At 43.1% G+C, this 21,537-nt stretch overlaps 1 protein-coding gene across 22 annotated transcripts in view; it reads left to right on the forward strand.

Annotated features, from left to right (window-relative positions):
- ADGRL3 (adhesion G protein-coupled receptor L3) overlaps positions 1-21,537 on the forward strand; it is a 530,989-nt gene that overhangs the window by 462,951 nt on the left and 46,501 nt on the right. For all 22 annotated transcript variants that reach the window (XM_052773946.1, XM_052773768.1, XM_052773863.1 and 19 more), the window contains 4 exons: positions 271-480; positions 1,000-1,220; positions 8,608-8,674; positions 10,079-10,170. In XM_052773946.1, coding sequence (XP_052629906.1) covers positions 271-480; positions 1,000-1,220; positions 8,608-8,674; positions 10,079-10,170 — 590 coding nt within the window. The remainder of the gene's footprint in view (positions 1-270; positions 481-999; positions 1,221-8,607; positions 8,675-10,078; positions 10,171-21,537) is intronic.

The following is a 21,537-nucleotide window of genomic DNA, read 5'->3' on the forward strand; positions in this document are numbered from 1 at the left end:
AGTTTCTAGGATATTTTGGGGTCTGCATCTGTTCAGGGCACCTGCAGCTTGCCACATGCTTTGGAGCCTGTGTTTCAGGTTGCAGCTTTCTTCATGCAGGATTCAAGTCTAGGTCCATTTAGTCTTTTTGCTACTGGTCCCTTGCGTCACAGCTTGGTGAGTGGATACAAATATTCGGGGAAGGGTCTCAGACAAACTCACTCTGTGTCTGGGATGGATTAGAAGTCATGCAGCACGACTGATGATTTTTTTTTGTTGTTTTATCTCCAGCACAGCGATGCAGTCCATGACCTGCTCCTGGACTTTATCACGTGGGTTGGCATCCTGCTCTCACTGGTCTGCCTCCTGATCTGCATCTTCACCTTCTGCTTCTTCCGTGGGCTGCAGAGCGACCGCAACACGATTCACAAGAACTTGTGCATCAGCCTCTTTGTGGCAGAACTCCTCTTCCTCATTGGCATCAACCGGACTGACCAGCCGGTAAGAGGCAAAGCACTTTCTCCTCCCACCACAGGCTCTCATCTCAGTGTGTATGGGATGTTTGACCATGCAGTGAGATATATTCCAGTGCTGCCTTAATTCCATACTTGAGTCCTCACAGGGTTGGACCCCTGGTTGTTAACTGGGAGTCAAATGCTGATGTCTGCTGTGATTTCAGAGTCTCTGTGTGTGGTGTTTGTAAATAATGAGGGTGTGTATGTTTAATAAGCAGGTTGCAAAAATGTGCGCTTATACTATGTTCATCTTCATATGTTTATTTGCCAGATTGTGCACATACCTACCTTTGTATCTTTGAATATAATTTATATATGCAGAGATGTGTCTATTTTAAAATAGTTCACACACATTTTCCAAGTGAAAAAGAAGTACTTCCTTTGGAGAAGGAAAGATAAGAACTCCCTCGTTCTTATTAAACCTCCCAGTAAGAGTAATCCTGACTGTTGCATTAATTCAGCATGGTACAAACACCTTCCCTTGCTCTTTTCAATCCACATGCAGATTGCCTGTGCCGTCTTTGCTGCCCTCCTGCACTTCTTCTTCCTGGCAGCTTTCACCTGGATGTTCCTGGAGGGAGTGCAGCTCTACATCATGCTGGTGGAGGTTTTTGAGAGCGAACACTCCCGGAGGAAGTACTTCTATTTGGTTGGCTATGGCATGCCTGCGCTGATTGTAGCCGTATCAGCAGCAGTGGACTACCGGAGCTACGGCACAGACAAAGTGTGAGTGGGGCTTGGCACTGCTTGGACCTGGCCGGGAGGGATGGGACTAGGGACAACAAAGTGAAGTGGAGAGACCTGGCAGGCAAAGGAGTCTTGTGCAGGCAGAGCTCAGCCAGGAGACATGCCTTGCCTTACTTCTGTGTCTCCGACACAGTCCCTGATGATATGGGACAAATTCCCCACTATGAAATGATTTGCAAAGGTATTTTCCTGGGGAAGTCAATCAGGGAAAATTTTATCACATCATTGCATAACATCAGGAGAGGTGGCTGTCCCAAGTCTCAGTTTGGTACTGTATCAGCAAGGTCATCCTTCTTCTCTAACCAAAGAGTATTTCTCATTTGGATGATGAAACACTGCTTTCTTCTTCCCCTTTTTTAAGCGTTCTATCAAATTAACAGAGCCTGCAAGCAAAATAGGTGGTGACTGAAGTGCATTAGACTCTTTGCAAATTGGAACAGCTACATCATCTATCATTTTGAATATTCTTAAATGTTTTCAACATTGCTGAAGCTGGTATCAAAGCACAATTTAGATGATCATGCAACACCGTCTAATGGAAAACAAAGGGAAAATCGAGCCTTTGATTTTCTTTGCCAGCTTTGTTACAATAGCACTAACAATATGTTTTTATTGACTTTTTTTTCTTTCCCTTGTCAGGCTGCCTTTCCCCTGTCACTTTAACTGAGTTAAGGGCTCAATGTGAAGGCATACATAGCAATGAGCCGGTGGTGTTTTTAAAGCTCTTTTTTAGCATAGGTCAGGTCAGGCCGTGGAAGCAGTTGATAATCTGTTAAATTCAACTGCAAAATTTTTGCCTGAAACCTTATTGTTATATGTGAACCTGATTCCTTGCAGAAGCAAATCTGTAGGGCAGTGTTGCTGCTCATGATCTATTACCGTGCCAGCAGGTAGGCTTGAATCCCAGCTGGATATTTGCATCATGTTCCTCCCATGAGTAGGAGAATAGCAACCTGAATTTGTGTAAATGTCATACTTTTTGAAAAGGAAATGGCCCACACAGATAAAGGTAGGAGGGAGTAAGTTTTCAAGGATCTCTACTAATTTATCCAAAGTAGTTTGACCGACTTTGACAGGCTTAGGGGGCAAAGAAAAAGTAATACACCACCTGATTACAGTTTCTGGAGAAGACTGTTTCCATCAGCTCCCACCTGCTTTCTGCCCCAACCAACTCTTCTGTTCACATCCCCTCTTGAGCGATATATAAGCCCCCATTGAATCAGGTATTGAAACATTCTGCCTTGTCCCTTTAGACAAATTTATTCTTACTGCAGTGTTTCTACAGAGGACATATCTCTTCACAGTGGCCTACATGGGGCACGTTGAGCCTCAAATATGTTGCAGCCAAAGGGCCATGCGTCTGGCTCCCTGGAAAGCCAGCTGAGATGCTCCCGCACATCTGCCATCACTGGAGCTGTGTCGCCACTGGTCTGGTTCGCTGTCTGGTGTTTTAGTGGCTGCCTTCCATGCTGTTCACCCTGTGACTTCTGCAGCGTTACCTTTGCAGGGCTTGTAGCACCAGAGCATTCCTTTTGACTTCTCTGTCAAATTTTGGGCTGCCCACCAGGAAAACCCAGCATGGCAGCTAGTTTGAGATGAAAGCTAGCACCAACTGCGTTCTCTTACAGTGCTCTGTAACTGTTGGGTGTTGAAAATGTCTTACTTCGTTCCCTCTTAGTAAAAAGATATCCCCAAGCCCAGGGTATCGCTTTTGACATGAGACAGCAGTTGATTTGCATCCACCCTCACCTTTGCAAAGTCCCTCGTGATGCTCTGTAGGGACAACCCAAGTACCAGTGTAGGTTGTGGGAGATGACAGCACGCAGCAGGTTGGCTGTAGAGAGTGGGAATGTACAGCACCTAACCACAGCTCCCATAAAGCACCATGGTAGCTTTGCATTGCTGAAATGTTTCCGCTCCTGTTAAATGAATATATGGACCTTTGTGAAGCACAGCAGAATAAACATATTCCATGGAATGCGCTGCATTTTCCCAAGAGGCCTTGCGTGCCCAAATGTTTCCATGGCATGGGAGGTACAGGCAGAAAGTTTGGCTGAAATTCGCTGGAGGTGAACAACAAAACTTTGCTATCTTTGTGTTGAAGAGGCAGCAGTCCTATGTCTGTGCCAGTAAAATCTCTCTCCTTCCCCACAGCATAAAGTAGTATTTTTAATGATTAAACATGTATATATAATATTTTGCAAATAAATATTTACAGATATTTGCAGAGCCTAAAATATTTATTTACAATCTCTAATTCCAGAGTGCTCAATTTTATCACGTTCTCATAGTGGAAAATAAAAACCATACAATATGTTTTGTATAACTATCATGCTCCATCTGGTTGATGGATGATGATGTATTTTTCTGTATAATGTTATTAGAAGGGTAGAACTGATTAGAATTTGTAGTGAACTATATGCCAGGCATACATAATTTGATTGCAAGAAGTTGCTTGGTTTTGCCGGGTTTTGTAAAATATCCTCTGGAATATATTACTTGCCTCCCTCCATTATTTATTGCATTTGTTTAAGCAGGACTTATGGAGCTGTTAGTGTTATTTGTTTTTTGCCTGGCATTTGGTGCCACCATTCATACATCTCAGAATGATTTGCTTAGACACCCAGTGTAGGTTTTCTTGATTTCATTTTCCTTTCTAAATCCAACCCTCCTGTAACACATACCCAGATTACGTAGCCAGGAACAGGCGGTTGTTCCTTTCTCTGTTTCTTTGCTCATCACTTGGTACTTGTGATTTTCCAAAGCATCCCATGTCCTAGTATTCATATTGGCGTTTTGGAGTAGCTGCCCAGTAAAGATACTCTCTTACATTTAATTATTCCAAGGGTTGGAATGAATCCTTTTCCTTTTACTATTTTTTTGTTTAAGAGCAGTTCAAACCACTCATATTAGGAGATTAATGTGCTTCTATAACCAAGCAGCAGCGTAGTGATTCTATTAAAAGATCATCCCATTCAGCAGGGACTATTCCTGTGAGCAAGCTGAGCCATGTTTGGCCCTTCCCCCCTAAATAAATCAGAAATGTTGTGTCTCACCTTGTCCTGATTGTAATTTCTAAAGTAAAGGTGAAAAGCAGGACGCCCCACTGCAGATGTGGTCCCCCAACATTGCTGAAGCAATTCTGGTGATGCTCACATGAACTTCCAAGTGACCATTTCTTACATGTCAGGTCTTCAGCTGCTGAGTCTTCAATGTCCACATCTCAAGTTTTGCTGCAAAAAAGAATATACTGGGATTGCAGTTTTAAAAAGTTACATCATTTGCCTTGTCCTGTGTGTTAACCAAATCCATTCATCTCTTAGCCAGATCTGATGTCAAGCATTGCGGTGGGCAATGCTGCAAAATGCAGAGGGAAAATAGCATTTGCAGTTGTTATTAGTGTTTGAAAATAACTTGTGTCTAAAATTCAGTAAAAACTGGATTAAGACTTTAGCAGCCTCCCTTTGAGAGGACTCACTCAAGTAGCAGGCTGTCCAAAATCGACAGCAAGAAGCTATTCCATATTCCCATACTGTCCTGTGTTTCGTATCAACGCCTCTTACAGATCTCAGAGGAAAGCAGCTATGCTTTGAATGGTTCAATATATTTTAGAAAACATACTTGTAGGTATATTCATCCACTGGTGATCAAATTCATCATGACAGGAATCTCTCTATTGTTTCTCCCCCCCTCTCCACCCTTTTGGTATGCTGTAAAGCAGGATATACATGGTAAGCAATCCAGCTGTCAGAAAGCAAAATGAAAGCCCGCTGTATGTACACAGCCTCCGAGTCCATCAGCCATCCGCCAACATTTTATGCATGTTAATGTTGATCAGAAAATAGCTTCTAACAACACGGTCTGTCTTGGGTGGCTCCACTGAACTTGTTTCATTTTCAGTGTTCGTGCTGGGTATTTGGAGGAGGAAGCATGAGCAATGTGGACGCTGGACTATGTTAGGCAGAACCTGTATTGCACCCTTGAAAGGCATGTCTTGTGCATACATATGCCATTACCGCACCCAGACAAGGAGGCTGTATAGCCACGTGAAACAAACCGCTGAGCTCCCATGAACAACATGATATGTTTAGGGCTCTTCAAATTTTATGGTCCAGTGGCAGCTAATGATTGTTTATTGGTTATATTTAATGCACACCAGGGATAGTTTAGCATTTGATTTCTCTTCATGCAGAAAATAGAGTAAACTCTTTGTAGTCTTTATTACTTAGGAAAAGCTTGAGGTGAATATAGCGACTTGTCACTGTGGAAAAGGAGGAAATTAAAAAGTAAAGGGAAGCAGCACCACGGAGCTCATTACAAGCACTGAAAACGCTGGTGTGACTCTTGGAAGAAGCAATGGTGTTTTGAGCAACGTTCCCTGCATCCACAGATTTTCAGATAATCCGTTCTGCCTTGTACTGAGCCCTGAAGCAGCTCGTTCGCTTAATGGCAACAGAGTCTAAACTTGTAATGCAGCAAGTCCATGTTCACAGTGCAGCTGTGCATGGGGGGGTCAGAAGTAACTCGGCAGCCCAAGATTAGCAACTTTGGGAAGTGAGTTGCCTGATTGCTTCCTTGTTTTGAGGAGCTCATTTATGCAGCTCATTGTGTGTGTGCGTTTTTGTCTTTTAAGGGAAGAAAAGCTCAGTGTGGTACTTGTCTGATTAGCAATTTACAGCTCCTCAATGCAATTGGCGGGATGCCTGTGTTTTGATGTTTTGGTCTTAATTTGCATTTTTAATGAGGTATGACTTAAGTGGGTTCAAAGTTGCATCTCTTCCTGATGACCACAAAAAAACGGCTTTTTGCAGTCCCTCTGTGGATTAGAGGCAGTCCTGCAGCTTTCTGTTTAGTTGCCCAAGACTGAGTGTCATGCACGGTTTCATAGAAGGCTATTTTTCTATTCAAACAAAAAATTACATCATGTTCTTCAAAGCGTGCAGAGGCACAAAAAAAGAGCCTTCTCTGGTTTTCGCAAGCTCTACGCTTGCTTACGTGAAGCCATCTCTCGTTGGAAGGGGACCCTTTTGCTCCATGCCGGTACCCCACTTATCCCAAGGGCTGGACCTGTCTCCTCAGCTGTTTCCCATCCACGGCATCCATCTCTTGTCACTGAATTGTGCTCCACAACCGAAGAGACAGATTTTTTTAGGGGAAGGGGTTGGAAAATTTCATCCATTTGGCTGGCTGGAAAGGAAACCAGTTGCTTCACGCTTCTTTGCTCAGCCCTGCACGGCTTTTCCCTTGTGCTGTATTTCAGCTTTCACCGATTTTCCCTGTGTCCCAATCTATATGCATTCAAAAACAGCTGCATCAGATGTGACCATATGGCTGGTCATCATGCTTTAAGGAGTAAAGAGAGGGTTTATGTCTTTCCTCTTCCCTGGGCTTTCCAAGAGCCAGCTCGCTCCTTGTGCTGTAGGAAAACCAAGTTGCTTGGCACTGTGCTTCTGACTCCTGTGCAGCAGGGGCTGGGGGATGTTTTGAATGTTAAACTGGCAAAAAAGTTCAAAATGTTTTAATTTAAAAAAAAACCACCAACCCTCTGAGTCCTCTCCCACACACCAGCACTCTCATTATCAGTAGAAAAAAGTTGTGGGGCTGCATATTCCCTGATTTATATGTGGCAGCTGAGGCATAAGCACTAGTTACGCTTTTTTCCTATAGGATGGGGTAGGTATGAAGTCTGAAACGCCATGCAATGTGTGAGCTGCTGCTATGCGGACGTCTTTTTTCAGGGATGGGGGGGGAGGACTTTTTGCAGGGACTTCATTACCTTGAAACCTCTATTCCTCTCTCAAATCTAGTTGCAATTGGGTGACATTTCAGATGTTGTTATGGGTGATACACAGATGTCATGATCGCATAAACCCTTTCCTATAGCAAATCAGACTCAAATAGTTTCTAGTCACTCGTGTTGTTCCATTACCAGCTGCATCTGAATCACCTTGAACTTCAGCAGCCTCAGAGGAAACAAGATTTCCCTGCAATCGCTCTGAAAGCCTCTCTTTGCCTCTCACATTAAGATTTTGATGCTGTCACGTGAAGATTTTGGATGAACAGCTGTAGAGGCAGTTCAGGAGTGACAGTCACAGAAGTGACAGTATTTTAATTTGTGACAAATAGCGGTATGGCCATATATAGAGAGAGATACATCTTCAGCACTGACGAGACCTGAAATTTATATGGTCAGGGAGGGAAGTGAGAAGCTTTCTCTACATCTTTGAATTTGTTCATACCTTGGCTTCTCCCAGTCACAGAGGTTCACAGCATGTTTTATTCTCTCGTCAGATGGCTCCTGCTGATCTCTTCCGTGAGGCTGCTGGCACAGACCTTTCTGTCTGTTGCAAAGTCCTTTGGAAGGGAAAAAACATTCAGCACATGTACTAGAGCTGTCATTTGTAAGAACTGCTGTCTCTTCCACCATGATAAATTCATATATACAGATCCTGTTACTTGCCTAATTATGAAATTCCATCGGATGTTTAGTATAAGAGTGGTTTTATGCTTTCTTAGTCCTCTGTGTATAAACGGAGCTGTGATTTGCAGCGTTGCAAACACGACAAGATATTATTATTTTAAACATCGTGTGAAACTTTCTTGGAATTTATATTCGTCTGTCTTGTAACCAGTCACTTCCATTTTATCTTCCTGTCGCCTGGAATGAGCTAGGAATGGAAATGTAATTTCCCAGGGGCCTTAAAAAATGTGGGGAGTATTAAATGCGGTTGAAATTAAGCGATTAATAATTTAGTTTTAGGCCATGAATCAACTTCATGTGATAGCGCAGACCATATGCAACCCTTGAAACATTAGTGGAAACAAAACACTCCGGAGGTTCAGGGAAATAAAATGCTCTAAAGAGGAAGTTGCTGAACCTAATTAAACCTCAGCCTTCTGTTATCCAAATCGTGCTTCCTATTTGCACCAAATTCGCTCTGATCCGCTTGCTGGAGAAATGTCATCTTGCTTGACAGTTGACAGACAGCTTGCATTGCATCAGAGCTAGAGAGGGAAAGAGGAGCTTAAAGCGAAGAAGAAGCTCTATGGATGCTCATCGGACCCCTTCCTTATAAAAAAACCCACAGTTTTAAGGTTTTTTTCCAACAGATGCAGAAAGCCTTTAGCAACTAGGCCTTGTGCCATTTTCTCCCTGCTTCCTCCAGAGGTAATTATCTTACTCCATCAATAGCGCTGTCAGAAATTGGGCACATAATTCAGCATTTGAATGAACAAGCAATGTAATATTTCCTGTCTCCCACCGGCGTGTTTTGCAGCTCACATTCTTCTCTGTCACTCGCTCACTCTTGATGTACGTCCTGGGTGCAGTCCTTGAATGCCTTCTCTCCCCTGTGTTTCATTACAGATGTTGGCTCCGACTTGACACCTACTTCATTTGGAGCTTTATAGGACCGGCGACCTTGATAATTATGGTAAGAACTCCTAATTAACTACTCCATCTCTCAGGTCAAGAAATAAAACTTTTGCTGTCCCTTTACTCTTTATCTTTAATTTACACAGATTAATTTGAGAAAGGCATGTTCTTCTTTGACCCCACCTGGCACAAGCAATTAGACTCTCATTACGAGAGGCTCTTGGCATTGCAAAATACTTGATCAAAACAGGCTGGGGATCTTCAGAGCAGGTGCTTGCAGAGTTTGGTTTCTACCGTTGGACATTTAGAAATGCCAAACTCTATTTTGATGACCCTCACTGCCCCCCCAACCCGTTTGAATTTCAAAGTGAAGCTTTGCATCGATCATGCAAAAAAGGGAAATCTAGGGTGGGGGGAATGAAATAATGTCCAAAGTGGAAGAGAGGTTTGATGGGGGTTTTTACTCCCCAGCAGAAGTTGAAGCTCGTGTGACTTCACGGTTAGCACATTGCCAGCATATCAGCTAACACGGCAACAAGGTAGAGAACACAACTTTAGAGGCAGCTGGAGTTTTCTTATACTTTAATCGCTACAATATGGCTTAAATAAACCATCCTTTGTTTTAAATAGACTACAGTTTGGCTAACACAGCAAACCAGGCACTCTCACTTCAATGCAGACATTGTCCCTGCTTCTCCTGCTTCTCCTGCAACTGGGGGCCATTTCAGCAGTCTTCCACATCAGGGAGGGGGCCACGCCGCCCCCTACAACTGTTGGGTTTCTTTCCCCTTAAGCAATTCATTCATAAAAAGGTATCTTCCCTTTTTGATTATGTCTCAGACCCTGGCCTGGGCTTTTGGGGGAACTCCTTTCCAGGAATTGGCAGCCTTGTTAACACTGAGGCATTGAAACACCATCGCATCTTGTACAGAAAAAGTCAAACTCTTTTTCCTTTTTATTTTTCAACTTTGCATTGTGCTAAGCATCTTCAGCAGTCGTGATTTGCCTGCTCATATCCCCTGTTACACCATATTTAAAAGATCTATTCATGGAAAAATACGCTTTTTTGCTTCGTTACAATGGGGCCGGCTAAGCAAGATGCTTGCAATGACTTTTCACGACTGTACGCCTCTCAGACACATAAGAGCCGTTACAGCAAATATTTTTAATTTTCCATAATGTCATTTGAAGCACTACAGTTGTCGCTGGAACCAGCCCTGTATCAGTAACATATGCACCGCCATGGCTTTGGTAACGCTGTGGCATCACCAGTCCTGCAGTCTACAGGCCAGATCACCTTATAAAATGTTTGGCAATTTTCGTGATTCGGTTGCCATAAAACTATAGCGAGAGCTAATTTCCTACAGCAACTCCTTTGTTACAGGGAAGCAGCTGACTTTCTCCCGATCATGTTGTGCTGTGTCAATTAACGCTTTTTTTTTTTCCCTCCCCACCATTGCAGCTTAATGTCATCTTCCTTGGGATCGCTCTCTATAAAATGTTTCATCATACTGCCATACTGAAACCTGAATCTGGATGTCTTGACAATATCAAGTAAGTGGTTGGGTTTTTTCTTTCTTTCTGCCTGTTTCTCTCTTTCGCTGTTTATGCCCCTGTTCCTCTCTGAGGAACATATAGGGGAACCTACGCTGCCGGCAGCAGTGATAACCAGGGGCAATATGTTGGGTTATGGCACTGCAGAGTGGTTTCTAATAGGTACCAATAAGTAGCTGATGATGAAGCACTGTCTTTATTGGGATTTGGCTGCCAGTGGTGGCATTTTCCATTCAATTTTGCATGAAGGAAGCAAAGTTGTGTTTGCTGTCCTTGAAGCAGGTAACCTCCTAGTCCCTCTATGTAAAAGGAAATCGTGCCCAATAATTACTGGCTAATTATTGCAGTCTCTACAGGGAAGGTGTTGAAATTGTTGATCATTACTATTTCTCTGTGCTCTGAGGGCAGCAGCCTTACTTCTTTTCCATTTGTTTTGGCCCCTGACAGATTTAATGACCCGAATTCTCCCCAGAATCTGATTAGTTTCAGCAAAGTTACCGGGGGTTTACCTGGGGGTGTCCACATCAGAGGATGTGCTTGCCAGCCAAGGCATGTTTTGCCCTTGGAATCAGTTAACATCTGACCCTGGGCATCTTACTGTCTAGCAAGCTGCTTCATTATATTGATAGAATATTAGTCTCCGTCAGTGCCTGTTTATTCAAGTACCTCTGGCTTTAATTACTCGCTTCAAAAATACAAGTGGGATTTCAGGTGCAGCGCGTGATAAGATGGGGAGCCTGCTAATTAATAAAACCCTCTAAAGAACTTCAGGAGGAGGAAATTGTTGGGAGTCAGCACTTTACTGCCCACCCAGGGAAGGAGAACATTGTGCGACACAGCTGGAAGTTGGTTCTCCCCTCTCTTCTGTGGTGGGAGCGGGAGAAGAGGTGCAAGGGGAGCTTGTTAGGAGATGACTGAATTGCAGTTGCAAGGCAGTTCTCCACAAGGTTATTGTTCTTACCGCTGAGCCACTCTTGCAGGTGTGGCTTTAATTGAAACTAGGTCAGTCCCCCCTTAAAAGTTCCCCAGCAGGCAAGGCTTGCAAAGCCACTGGCGTGCCATGACCTGCCGTGGTCCTTTGGGTGAAGTTTTAGTTTCTTATGTGCAGCTCCTTCTTCAAGGGTTGGGAGGAAAGGGGACCAGAGCCTGTACATATGCAGAAGACCCCAGTGAGTTCCAGCACCCACAGTGCACTCATTCGCCATGTCTGGCCATGCCCAGGTTGCGGGCAGGCTGCTCTGTGCTGTGCCTCTGTTTCTCTTGCCATCACTTAGCTATAAGGTGAAATTGGAGGAGCAGTCCCTCCTGGATGTCCAGGACTGAACCCAGCGTGATAATCTTTCATTCGGTCTTGGATGAGGTGTTAAAGGAATGGTACGTTTAATAACACTTATTAATATGACTACTCGTCATGCATTAGCGCTATGGGATTGCTTGCTGAGAACAGCCTTTCTAAGGTTACCCACACAAAATCTGTCTAGAAAGCCTTGCAGTATGACATTTAAATTAAAAGGGGGGGGGAACAAAGCCCTTATAATTAAAGCAGAAATAATAATTGCCTACTGAATAATCTTGCTTGTGCTAATCTTTGTTTAAAATGCCAGGAATTTATATAACCAGTTACGTCAATTATAATGTCATTGTAAAATATTTTATAGGTTCTTTGGCAGATGAGTGTCTATTCCTGATTTAACTTCATTAAAATGTTTTGAAAACACAACCAATTAAAATACTTTTAAGTATGTTGCTGATGATACCCTTCCAAACATGTTGCTTCATTACAAATGATTTTTTATGCTTGAAAAAATAAGAGAAACATAATATAAACTCGGGAAGACCCCAAGCTCACCCTAGGAAGTTTATCAAAACAAGAATTTCAGAAGGGACTTGATTGTAATTTCTGAATACCTAAGCAGGACAAAGTTAAGTCTCTAAATCCAAGGCATGTGTTGTCTCGATATTGGATATGCTTGAGTTAGGAGAAGGTGCAGATTTCTAACAGAGAAGGGAATACCTTTGAGGGAGCTTTCCTAGGGTTGTGAGGGGCTTGCAGTCTCTGGAAAACTTGTAGATAAGATCATAGTCATCTTCCAGGTAAAATAATAGTCCTCTAGGTAAGATTGTGGTCTTCTTCCAAAGTCATTGGCTCTAACTCAATTGCAAAATGTGGATGTGGTACAGCAGCTCTAGAATAAAAAGCCACAGACCACTTTATTTCACAGGTGACCAGGAAGACCCTTTCTGAGCTTACCTCCGTGGGTCTATAAGGTTAGTGAAGACACCAAGATCTGTTTCTCAAGACGCGCGCTGCCTTTGCTGGCTCTCAGCATGGTCCCAGAGCCTTGCACCTTGTCTTATCGGTTTATATTTAAAAAACCAAACCAAACCGAGGGGCTGCATTGGAGGGCCCCTTGCTGCCATCTGTGTGTGACAGCTTTACGGCACATGGGGAGCTGAATGGGAGTTTGTTCTCCCAGTTCATTTCCTAGTGCTGCTCTGTGTTAGGCTGTGGTGCAGCTCTCGCAACATAAATCCTGAGCTTGTTCAACAACAGCAAAATACTTGATTCCCTATAGCAATGTAAAAATAAAGGCCATAAAATATTTTAATAGGCTGCTAATAAGCACCCCTGCAATCTGGTGCTTGCCTATGTCACTTTAAAGGTTAGAAATACATTATGAAGTATAGAAAATAGAGAGCCAAATAACTCCACTTAAATTAATGAACTTGATAAGGGATCAGGTGTCACCTGGGATACCTTTAATTACTGCACCAAACAGAAAAGCCATTCAAAGGGCAGTGCCTGAACCAGACCCTGTGTGGCTGAAAGATTTGTAGGAACTGTGCAAAGTTGTAAAAATAAACTTCCCTAACCTTCAGAAACAGTCCCTGTGTTATTGTGCCAGCATGGGAGAATCTGACATTCCCGCGGTGGAGCACTGGTTACGCAGGGGTTACCCAGCAAGAGACTTGATGTGTACAGAGCTGATTTATTTTTTACCCATGTTAACTTTTCTGGCTTAACCCAGCACTTTCAAGAGGGAAGTAGGGTAGCCACATATGTGGGTCCTTCCCCCTGTGCCAAGAGCATCCTCCCTGTATGGCAGGTTGGTACTGAGCTGATTCAGTAGTCTGCGCCCACTGAGGCAGCAAGGGTTGTGCTCTAGTCCTGCTTTTGAGGCATGTAGCCAGGAGAACATGTGAGTTCGTGTACGTGGGATATGTTGTTCAGAGCTGCAAGAGTTTCTGTGCCTGCCACTGATGCCAGGAGGGCAGACTAGCTCCCGTTCCACAACAGGTACCATCACCAAGAGTAGCCTACTTTTACCCTGGACCTTTTGAAAAAGTTCAGTTTGACTTCTTCCTTCAATAAGTTTAAACAGAAATCTTAAGGGTTCATCCAGGGTGGGGATCTCTTATGCCTTTTAAAGATCTCTTTAGTATGAAATGACACAGACAAGGATGCCAAAACTGCTGTCTCTTGGGTGGTGCATGTAGCTTCTGCCCATGCCTCCCCAAATGCAGGGTGGGAGGAGATTTTCCTTCCTAGCTTTTTCCAATGGCCATTTCTGGGCGCTCAAGGTCCACTGTGGCCATTGCTCTTTCATCTCTTTGTGGCATGGTGGCAAACATAGGTGAGCAGAGATGGGCAGTGAGGAGCATCATTTAGTCTTTGGTAGCTCTGCCCACATCTCTTGTATCTCAGTTATGGCCCATCTGAGAGTGTAAGTGGGATGCAAAGGGTGCACAAAATTGCTCATGAGCACAAACTGATTCACTGTCAACAAATGTACCCTGGAAGGCGTTGTTTTGGAGGATTGATTTCCCCAGCCCTAGAAGCTTGCAGGGGAGACAGATCTTTGAAGCCAGGGACTACACAAGCTTTTTTGACGGCAAGAGCCTGCTGTGCTGCTTGCATCTATAGCCTGCGAGGTGGAGACTACAGGCGTATCAGTGCAGTATTGATGCACTCTTGCTAGCAGATGGCTCCTTCAAGGACGTGTTACCAGCTGGAATACTTTAGAGCAGCTGTGAGGCTGTTTTACCGGAGGTTGCTGCCGTGTGGAGTGATTTCTGGAGTCAAGCAGCTCGAAGTCTCTCCTTCACGCTTTTCCATTGTGCCACGTTGATGTTACATGTGCGAAATGTCTCAGACTGTCATAGACAGAAGTACACTGAATCTTTTTTATATTCACATTCCTGTAGGAAGCCTTATGTGACAAAGGAAAATACATCTATGTGTGAATAGTCCAGCACGGTTCTTCAGTTTTCCATCCATCAACTCCTTTCTGGGTGGTCAGGCATGCACTGTGGCTGCTTGTGGTCCCCGCACACGAGGTTTTCATCTGACCCATGCCAGATGCTGCAGCACGGCAAACTATCCACATGTTTCCGGATGCTTAGAACTTCATTCTCTGTGCAAAATGGAGGGTTTCAGATGAACCCCCTCCCCAAATGTCTTTGCATTGTGTGGCAGTACAGTGCTTGTTCTGCAGCCATTTAAATACTCCTCATTTGAGTCATCGTGATGTTAGTAAAGGGGAAAAATGGGGCTACACTGATGGTAATCCAGATGTGCTCTTCACCATATCTGCTGAAATCTGAGGCCCTGTCTTTGCTGTATGCTGTTATTGTGCACAATGTGGGGCATGTTAGTTACTGACATGGAAAACTGGTAGAAAATTGGGTGGGCAGAGCAGTTATTTAGTTAACAAAAGGCAAGTCCTGTAAGTGAATTGAAAGGATTCATCAACAGGACTGAGCAGCTGCCATGCCTGAATTTACACAGGGCATCTCCAAATGGCCGGAGGGAGGAGGATGAAACCTCCTTTCTCCTAGCAGAGACCAGAAGCCATCCTTCCTCTTCCTTACAGATGTAACCTTTCCTTTGAAGTTCCTGCGGGCGCCTGTCCCCTCTCCCCCCAGCACTGCCTGGCTGCGGTTGGGTTTGTTAGCATTTCCCCCGGCCAGACCAGACTTCCCGACATTCTTCTGCACTGCAGTATGTGGGAACGAGATTTTATTTTATTTACTTTGGAAGGGCGACGTGTCGGCCATAGCTGCCAAACGCTGTTGTGAACCCGCTAGAAAGAAGGCAGGAGGCGAAGGGATTTGTCAACTCGCTTCTCTTTTTGTCCCATTTTATTGCATTATGGTTTTTGCCAGGGTATAGCTTGGCTTGTGCCACAGGCCACCTGGATGCTCTTTAGAAAGCACAACTCATGGGGACCTCTTCAAAGAGGAGCATGTCAGGCTGTAGTCCTGGGTTTGTTGGAAAATTTCATCCAGTGCAATAGAAACCCACCTGAAAGTCATCCTGGAAATTTAATTTTCTTTCTTTCAGACAGGGAGACCCAGAGTCTTAGCTGGGAGCTCCTTTTGTTGCTAAAGAGGCACTATTAATTAGGGGCCTTGAGACAGTTTAATCCTGGCATTAATCACTGTAGTTTTGTTGCAGCTTTCTTCCCTCTTGTGGAAACCTGCTCCCATCCCATCTTCTGCAACAATAAAATAAGCACTATATCAAAAACCTGAAATTCCCTGGAAAAAATGTATTTATTCCAAACATGCAAGAGAAAATGTTTTTAGATATTGTGGCCGGATTCACAAGAACACACGCTGAAATCCCATTAATGGGGATGATGCAGAAATGTCCTGCACTGCAGCCTTCAGAAATCAATCCCCAATAACTAAAACGAGTCCTGCTCAGCTCGCTGGCTGCTGTGGGAGCTTCAAATGGTCCGGGACTAAAGGCACACGGCCCTGATGTAATAGATAAATAAAAAAGTATATGTTCTCACAAGTTTCTGACTTAAAACTCACACCATGCTCCTTTATTTTTTTTTTTTTTCCATGGGAATCTCTTACTCACAGGCTTACAGAAATAAAGCTGAGAATGTGCAACCTAAAAGCCAAAAGTAGGAGCCAAATGCAAAGACTCAATGTTGATTATTACTATATAAAACCTTGCAAAGCCCAGTCCGGGCTCTTTTACGGAGTCAGGTCCAGGCTGGGGGTGGCGAGGGACGAGAAGCATCAGGCACAAAACTGAGAAGCCCCTTTTGAAAATATGCCTGCTTTACAAACTGTTGCTGTATCCTGCTCTCCCCATATGTTTTATGGGTGTGATTCTCTGCTCATTTTCTTGCTTCAACATATGTATTTTATTTAAAGAGACATGACTAATCCCAGCCCCCAGATTAGCTTGTTGTTTCAGTCCTGCAGGTTTTTGTAAGTCATAAAAAAATCCTCAGAGTTAGGTAGAAAATTGAAAACAAAGGTTAAATAGAACGTCCAAAAAATCATTTGCGGAAATGTTTAAATTAAATCCTTGATTTAACACAGCGGTATTGTGCTGGCAGGAACAGAGGTTGACCAGTCTAGTTTTATTTACTCAGCTGATTGAAATGCAGAAAAAGTAAACATCCTGGGTTTGGTGCAGTGAGGAACAAGTTAGACTTTTGAAAATGCAAGATTTCTTCTGCTTCGGTAGGAAGAGCTTACATTACCAATGCAGAACAATAATTTGTAGCAGGTATCCTTTTACTAAAGGAAGACTAATTTGTGCTTTATTCTAGCTATTTTAGAAACAAGTGAAAGCAGGGAGACGATAAGGATTATTTCATCTTTTTCTATTGAGATTTGAATTCATCTGTTGGTTTCCAGTTCTTTTTTTTAATCATAAGACACTACAGCTTCGAATTAGTTTGTGATGCCAAAGGGTCTGGAATTGAATATTGCATTGGGTTCGCCTGGGGGACTTGACTTGCAGAACAGCCGTGCTTTAATCCTTCATTACTTCTGGGTTTGTGGTTGCTTGGGAGCGCACAGCGAGGACATGGTACAACAAAGGGGTCTATCTCTTGGGAGTGTGCCCAGCACAACGTCCGGGTGCAGAAGGCCAAATCCTGTATCCTCAGCATTCTCAGATCCTGGCGAAGTAAGGGCTGAGGGTCTGTGGCAACATGCAGACTCCTCTGGAGCAGCAAGCGGGGAGAGGAGGTTATGTGCACCCATGCAGCTTCAAGGAGGTGTGTGCATTGGCGTGAGTGGTGGAAAGGACAAGATACAAAGGGTTTGAAATACAAGCTAGTGAATGCAGACACTTACAGGAGCCACAGTGAACCTCTGTTAAACACAACCCCAAATCCTGACTGGCCACTACCTATAACTTACAATGTTAAATAAAAGTGCCTGTAAAGAATGAGCTTTCTGTTAAGATTTTCATACAGCACTACCAACAAAATAGAAAGACTAACTGAGCAGGCTGTTCAAGAATAGGGCGCTGAGAATCTCTCCTTCCCAGCCAGCTGTGCTATGTGCAGCATTTTTGGACTCCTCTGACTTCTGGAGACAGCAGGCTCAGAGCACAGCAGCTCCAGGGATGCCTTTTGGAGAGGAATCATCCCTGGATTGCCACTCCAGGAAAGGCTAATCTGATCCTAGGGAACAAAAAGAGCCCCCAAGCCAGTGTATGGGTCTGGATAAGCTTGGATGAGAAATGAAGTGTGTGTTTTAACAGTGCTTGGGACGTGCAGGCAGCGCGTTCTCTGTCACCAGAAAACTTGACAGGAGTGTTTTGCAAGGATGACCAAATGATCTGGGTACTTCTGAAAATGAGGAATAGCTTTTTCTCTCCCTTGGAAAACCTCTGCCTGTGCAAAGTTTAGATGTTAGCTGCAGAGTACTAAGCTGAGTATTAGAAACTGCCTGCCTCACTTTCCTTGTGCAGGAGCTCAGGCTATGATCTTTGCATCTCATATGGCCTTGAGAGAGAGTACTGTGCCTTCACAAGCCTGACAGTTGGCTTAGCATCTCCCTGGATCCTGTGTAAGAAAGCATCATGCTTCCTAGTCCCCTGGGTAGCTCAGTGCTGCTCCTATATAGCCTTCATCTGCATCTCTGCACTAACAAACTGAACAGGCAGCCTAAAGCAAACCCAGAAAAATCACTTGGAGTTCACACAAAATGAAGTATTTACAAGCTTCCTATCAAGAAAAGATACGGCACATTTATATTTTGCCAGAGTGCAGAGTTTGTGAGCACTTTGGAGGCAGAAACCCTGCCGATGCTGAAAAAACACCCAAGATTCTACTTCTGTATGGGTGTCTTTTTCTCCCAGTAATGTTGATGGCAGCATCCAATTTTGTTGCAATCTGCTGCCATTTGAGTTTTTCACAGAAGGGTTTGGTTAATATCTGACTGTTTTGGCTTTGGGTTTTGCTTGTTTATCTATGGGTTTTGTGATGGCTGCGTTAATGTTGAATGGTGATTGTAAAGCACTAATCTTCCCACTGATAGGTGTCGTCCTTTCCAAATTAAAAAAAAAAAAAAATCAGTCAGTGGTTATTGATTTGAGAGTCCTGGAAGATATTAAATACCTAAGGTCTTTCTGTGGAACCATAAATCATGATTATTGTTTTAAAAGGCCATATATTTTAAGTATTTTGTCAGCAAGCCCTGCTGGTGCTCTTTGGGTAATACAAATGTGTCTAAAGGCTTTGCTGAATCCCTATCATGTGGAAACAATCAGATACATGGTTACACATCAGTGTGTTTTGAATAATCATGCCATGCCTTTGCAAAGTTAGGAGGAAGGAAATAAACAGGATGAGCAATTCTAAGGGTAATTAATTACTTACAGAAAATTAGATGAGCTTAACAGAATTGCTCTTTCCAATTCCAATAATTAAGAAGAAATCTCAGAAAGCAGGCCATGACTTCCTGAGGGGAAGGGGATGATGCTTCGCCTTTGGCAGAAAAAATCAGGCACAGGTTGCCCCAAATCCTGGGCTTGGGCATCATGTGGGGCCGAGGAAGGTTTGGTCTCATTTGTCTGGATAAAATTTTCAGAGCTACTGGTGGAAGTCAGAAGTGGCTTTCAATCTATAAAATTTCCCTTATGCCAGGAGGTAGGACCTCAACCTTTACAGATCTGCAAGGCATGTAAAGCCAGGGGTTTGTTCTGCGAATGAAGCTGTGACAGGCCTGCTGACCCCCAAAATGGTTACAGAGGTCTTCAGGGTACCGGCCACCTCCTGTCAAAGATGGTGCAGGAGCCAGAAGATGAGACATGGAAATGATGGCCTGGAAAGCCATGTGATGAATGTCAACAGCCTAAGGAAGGCGATTAGGAAGACATTTGGCTTCATTCCATCAAGGTGGTAACTTTGTCACGAAATGTGAAGGCAAAATCCTTTAAGCACTCTTTTATTGCTTGCAATTGATTTTCTCACCATGAAGATGCTCCTTCACTAATTAGCGATGAACCTGTTTGCTTTATGAGGGGAGTACTGGACTTTCCAACTCCTTCCTGTAGATTTGCAGCAGTTCAATAAATCAATCTTTTCTAATCCTTGAAATTTAAAAAAAAAAGGGAAAAGAAAACAAACATCCCTACTGCCTCACATTGGCAGGCAATGGGGAGACACAATAGCACACTTCATTTTGTGTCTCTTGTGCTTGCCTGCAGGAAACGTTTGTCTCTCTGCATTATTTGCGCCATATTAAAATGAATTCCACAGGTCTTTCCAAATGCTTTTGAGGGGGCACATCATCCATTTATTTTTATTTGGGTTTCATCACCTGTAACAGCTACTAAAGGTCCTGTGTACTCACTTTGGCATTTTTGCTCGCTAGCCAAACTGTGTTATTTTGGGGCCCGAGCACTGAGTCCATGTGCTTACTGAGCCTTTTCCTGCTATTGGAGAGATGGGAAGATACTTTGAATTGTCAAAAGAGTGATAAATTCAAGTTAGGTAAAGTTAAACCATAAAGGGTTGAATAAAATGATAACACCTGAAGTTGATTAGTTATGTAGGGTTTTATTAAAGGCCCAGTTTTACTCTAAATGTGGCTCAATTAGGTGTCTCAAAAAAAAAAATAAAGTAAACTCTTTTCAAAATGTAAGACAACCAGACATTATTCTTCTTAAATGAAAGCCGAATAGCTGCTTTTTTGATAACATATTTTCTCTGTTCAGCAGCATTTTAGGACCAATCTCTGTGTGAAAGTAAATTCTTGCCTTACTTTTTCTGCTGCAAAAAAAAATGAAGGCTTTAGCAATCCAGGATATTGCTAATCTACATATATGGAAGTGGTCTGCAGCATATAACATAAGTATGGGGGCTATCAGTGTATATTCTGGCAATTCGGTCACCTTGTGCCAAAAAGGTACATGTTGGGGTTTTAAAAGGATAGACAGCGCGAAAGGGGTTTCCGAGCTTAGGATGCATTGGTTTTGAAATTCCTTAAGCATCTAAACAAGGATATAAGTAGCTATTTTTAGCAACTTTTTAAAAAAGTATTGGTCTGGAAATATCACAGGAATATAGAAGGTAATATGAACAATTCTTTCTCATCATTGAAGGAGAAAGTACTCTGGGAAATTGAAAGACATCTAACTTAAATAAGGTTTTGAAAGAGTTTTACATGATGTGTAATTAACCTTAAGAAGTCTTTGCCCCAAGGTAAAGTCAGGGCTTTTTTAAGATTAGAAAATGAATTAGGTATTTATACGGATTGGTAGACCATCCACTATCCGTCATCTGGGCTGCGAAGAAACACAAGGGAGGTGAGGTAAGATTTCGCAGGTTAAAGGAATAATGCAACCACTAAAGATCGGCTTTTTAACTTCAGGTATTGGAAAGTGAAGCTCCCACCTAAGCCATCATTCAGGTTTCCTCTGCGGTCGGTAGAGAAAGGTATTTCTTCAGGGAATGGCAAAGCCTCACCTCCCTTAAATACCTGTTCTAGTAGTGGACAAATTGCTCTTTGGGGGTAGCAGCCTCTTGTTAACTATGGAGGGATCGGAGTAATGCAGTTTATATTCAATGGGCTGTATATCCCTTACTGCCAGGAATTGGAAGAATTTATCCAAATCTGGAGAAAGCACTTAGATCTAATGTCTCAAGCTGTGCTAGGTTAGGTTTTCCAATGATTTCTGCTTCGACTATTATTTGCTTGTACCGCTAATGAATATAATCTCAGTTTTCCAGTTAGCAGCTCCATTTTCCTGTGAGCTAGGGCTCTTCCAAGGCTTTTCTGGTGTCTAAGTGATGGTTTTTATGTATTGCAGATAATGACGCAGTATTAGTGCAGCACTGATAGGTTTCAGAGACTTTACCAGGGGAAAAAAAAACATTCTGGAGTAATTTTTCTCAGACATGAATTGTTGTTAACACAAGAGTTAAGCTTCTTACAACACTTGAGTTGGTAAAATGAAAAGGAATGATATGTATTTCATGAGGGATATAAGAGACTAAGTCCTACAAGCCCTATGTATAGAGATTTGAAGTGTTTGGGAGTTAGGCATCTTTGAAAATCTCATTTCTTTAGGCACCTGCTTGCTTTGGGCAGTGGGTCCTA

The sequence above is a fragment of the Harpia harpyja genome, chromosome 2 (genome assembly GCF_026419915.1).
Source record: "Harpia harpyja isolate bHarHar1 chromosome 2, bHarHar1 primary haplotype, whole genome shotgun sequence".
Taxonomy (NCBI): Eukaryota; Metazoa; Chordata; class Aves; order Accipitriformes; family Accipitridae; genus Harpia; species Harpia harpyja.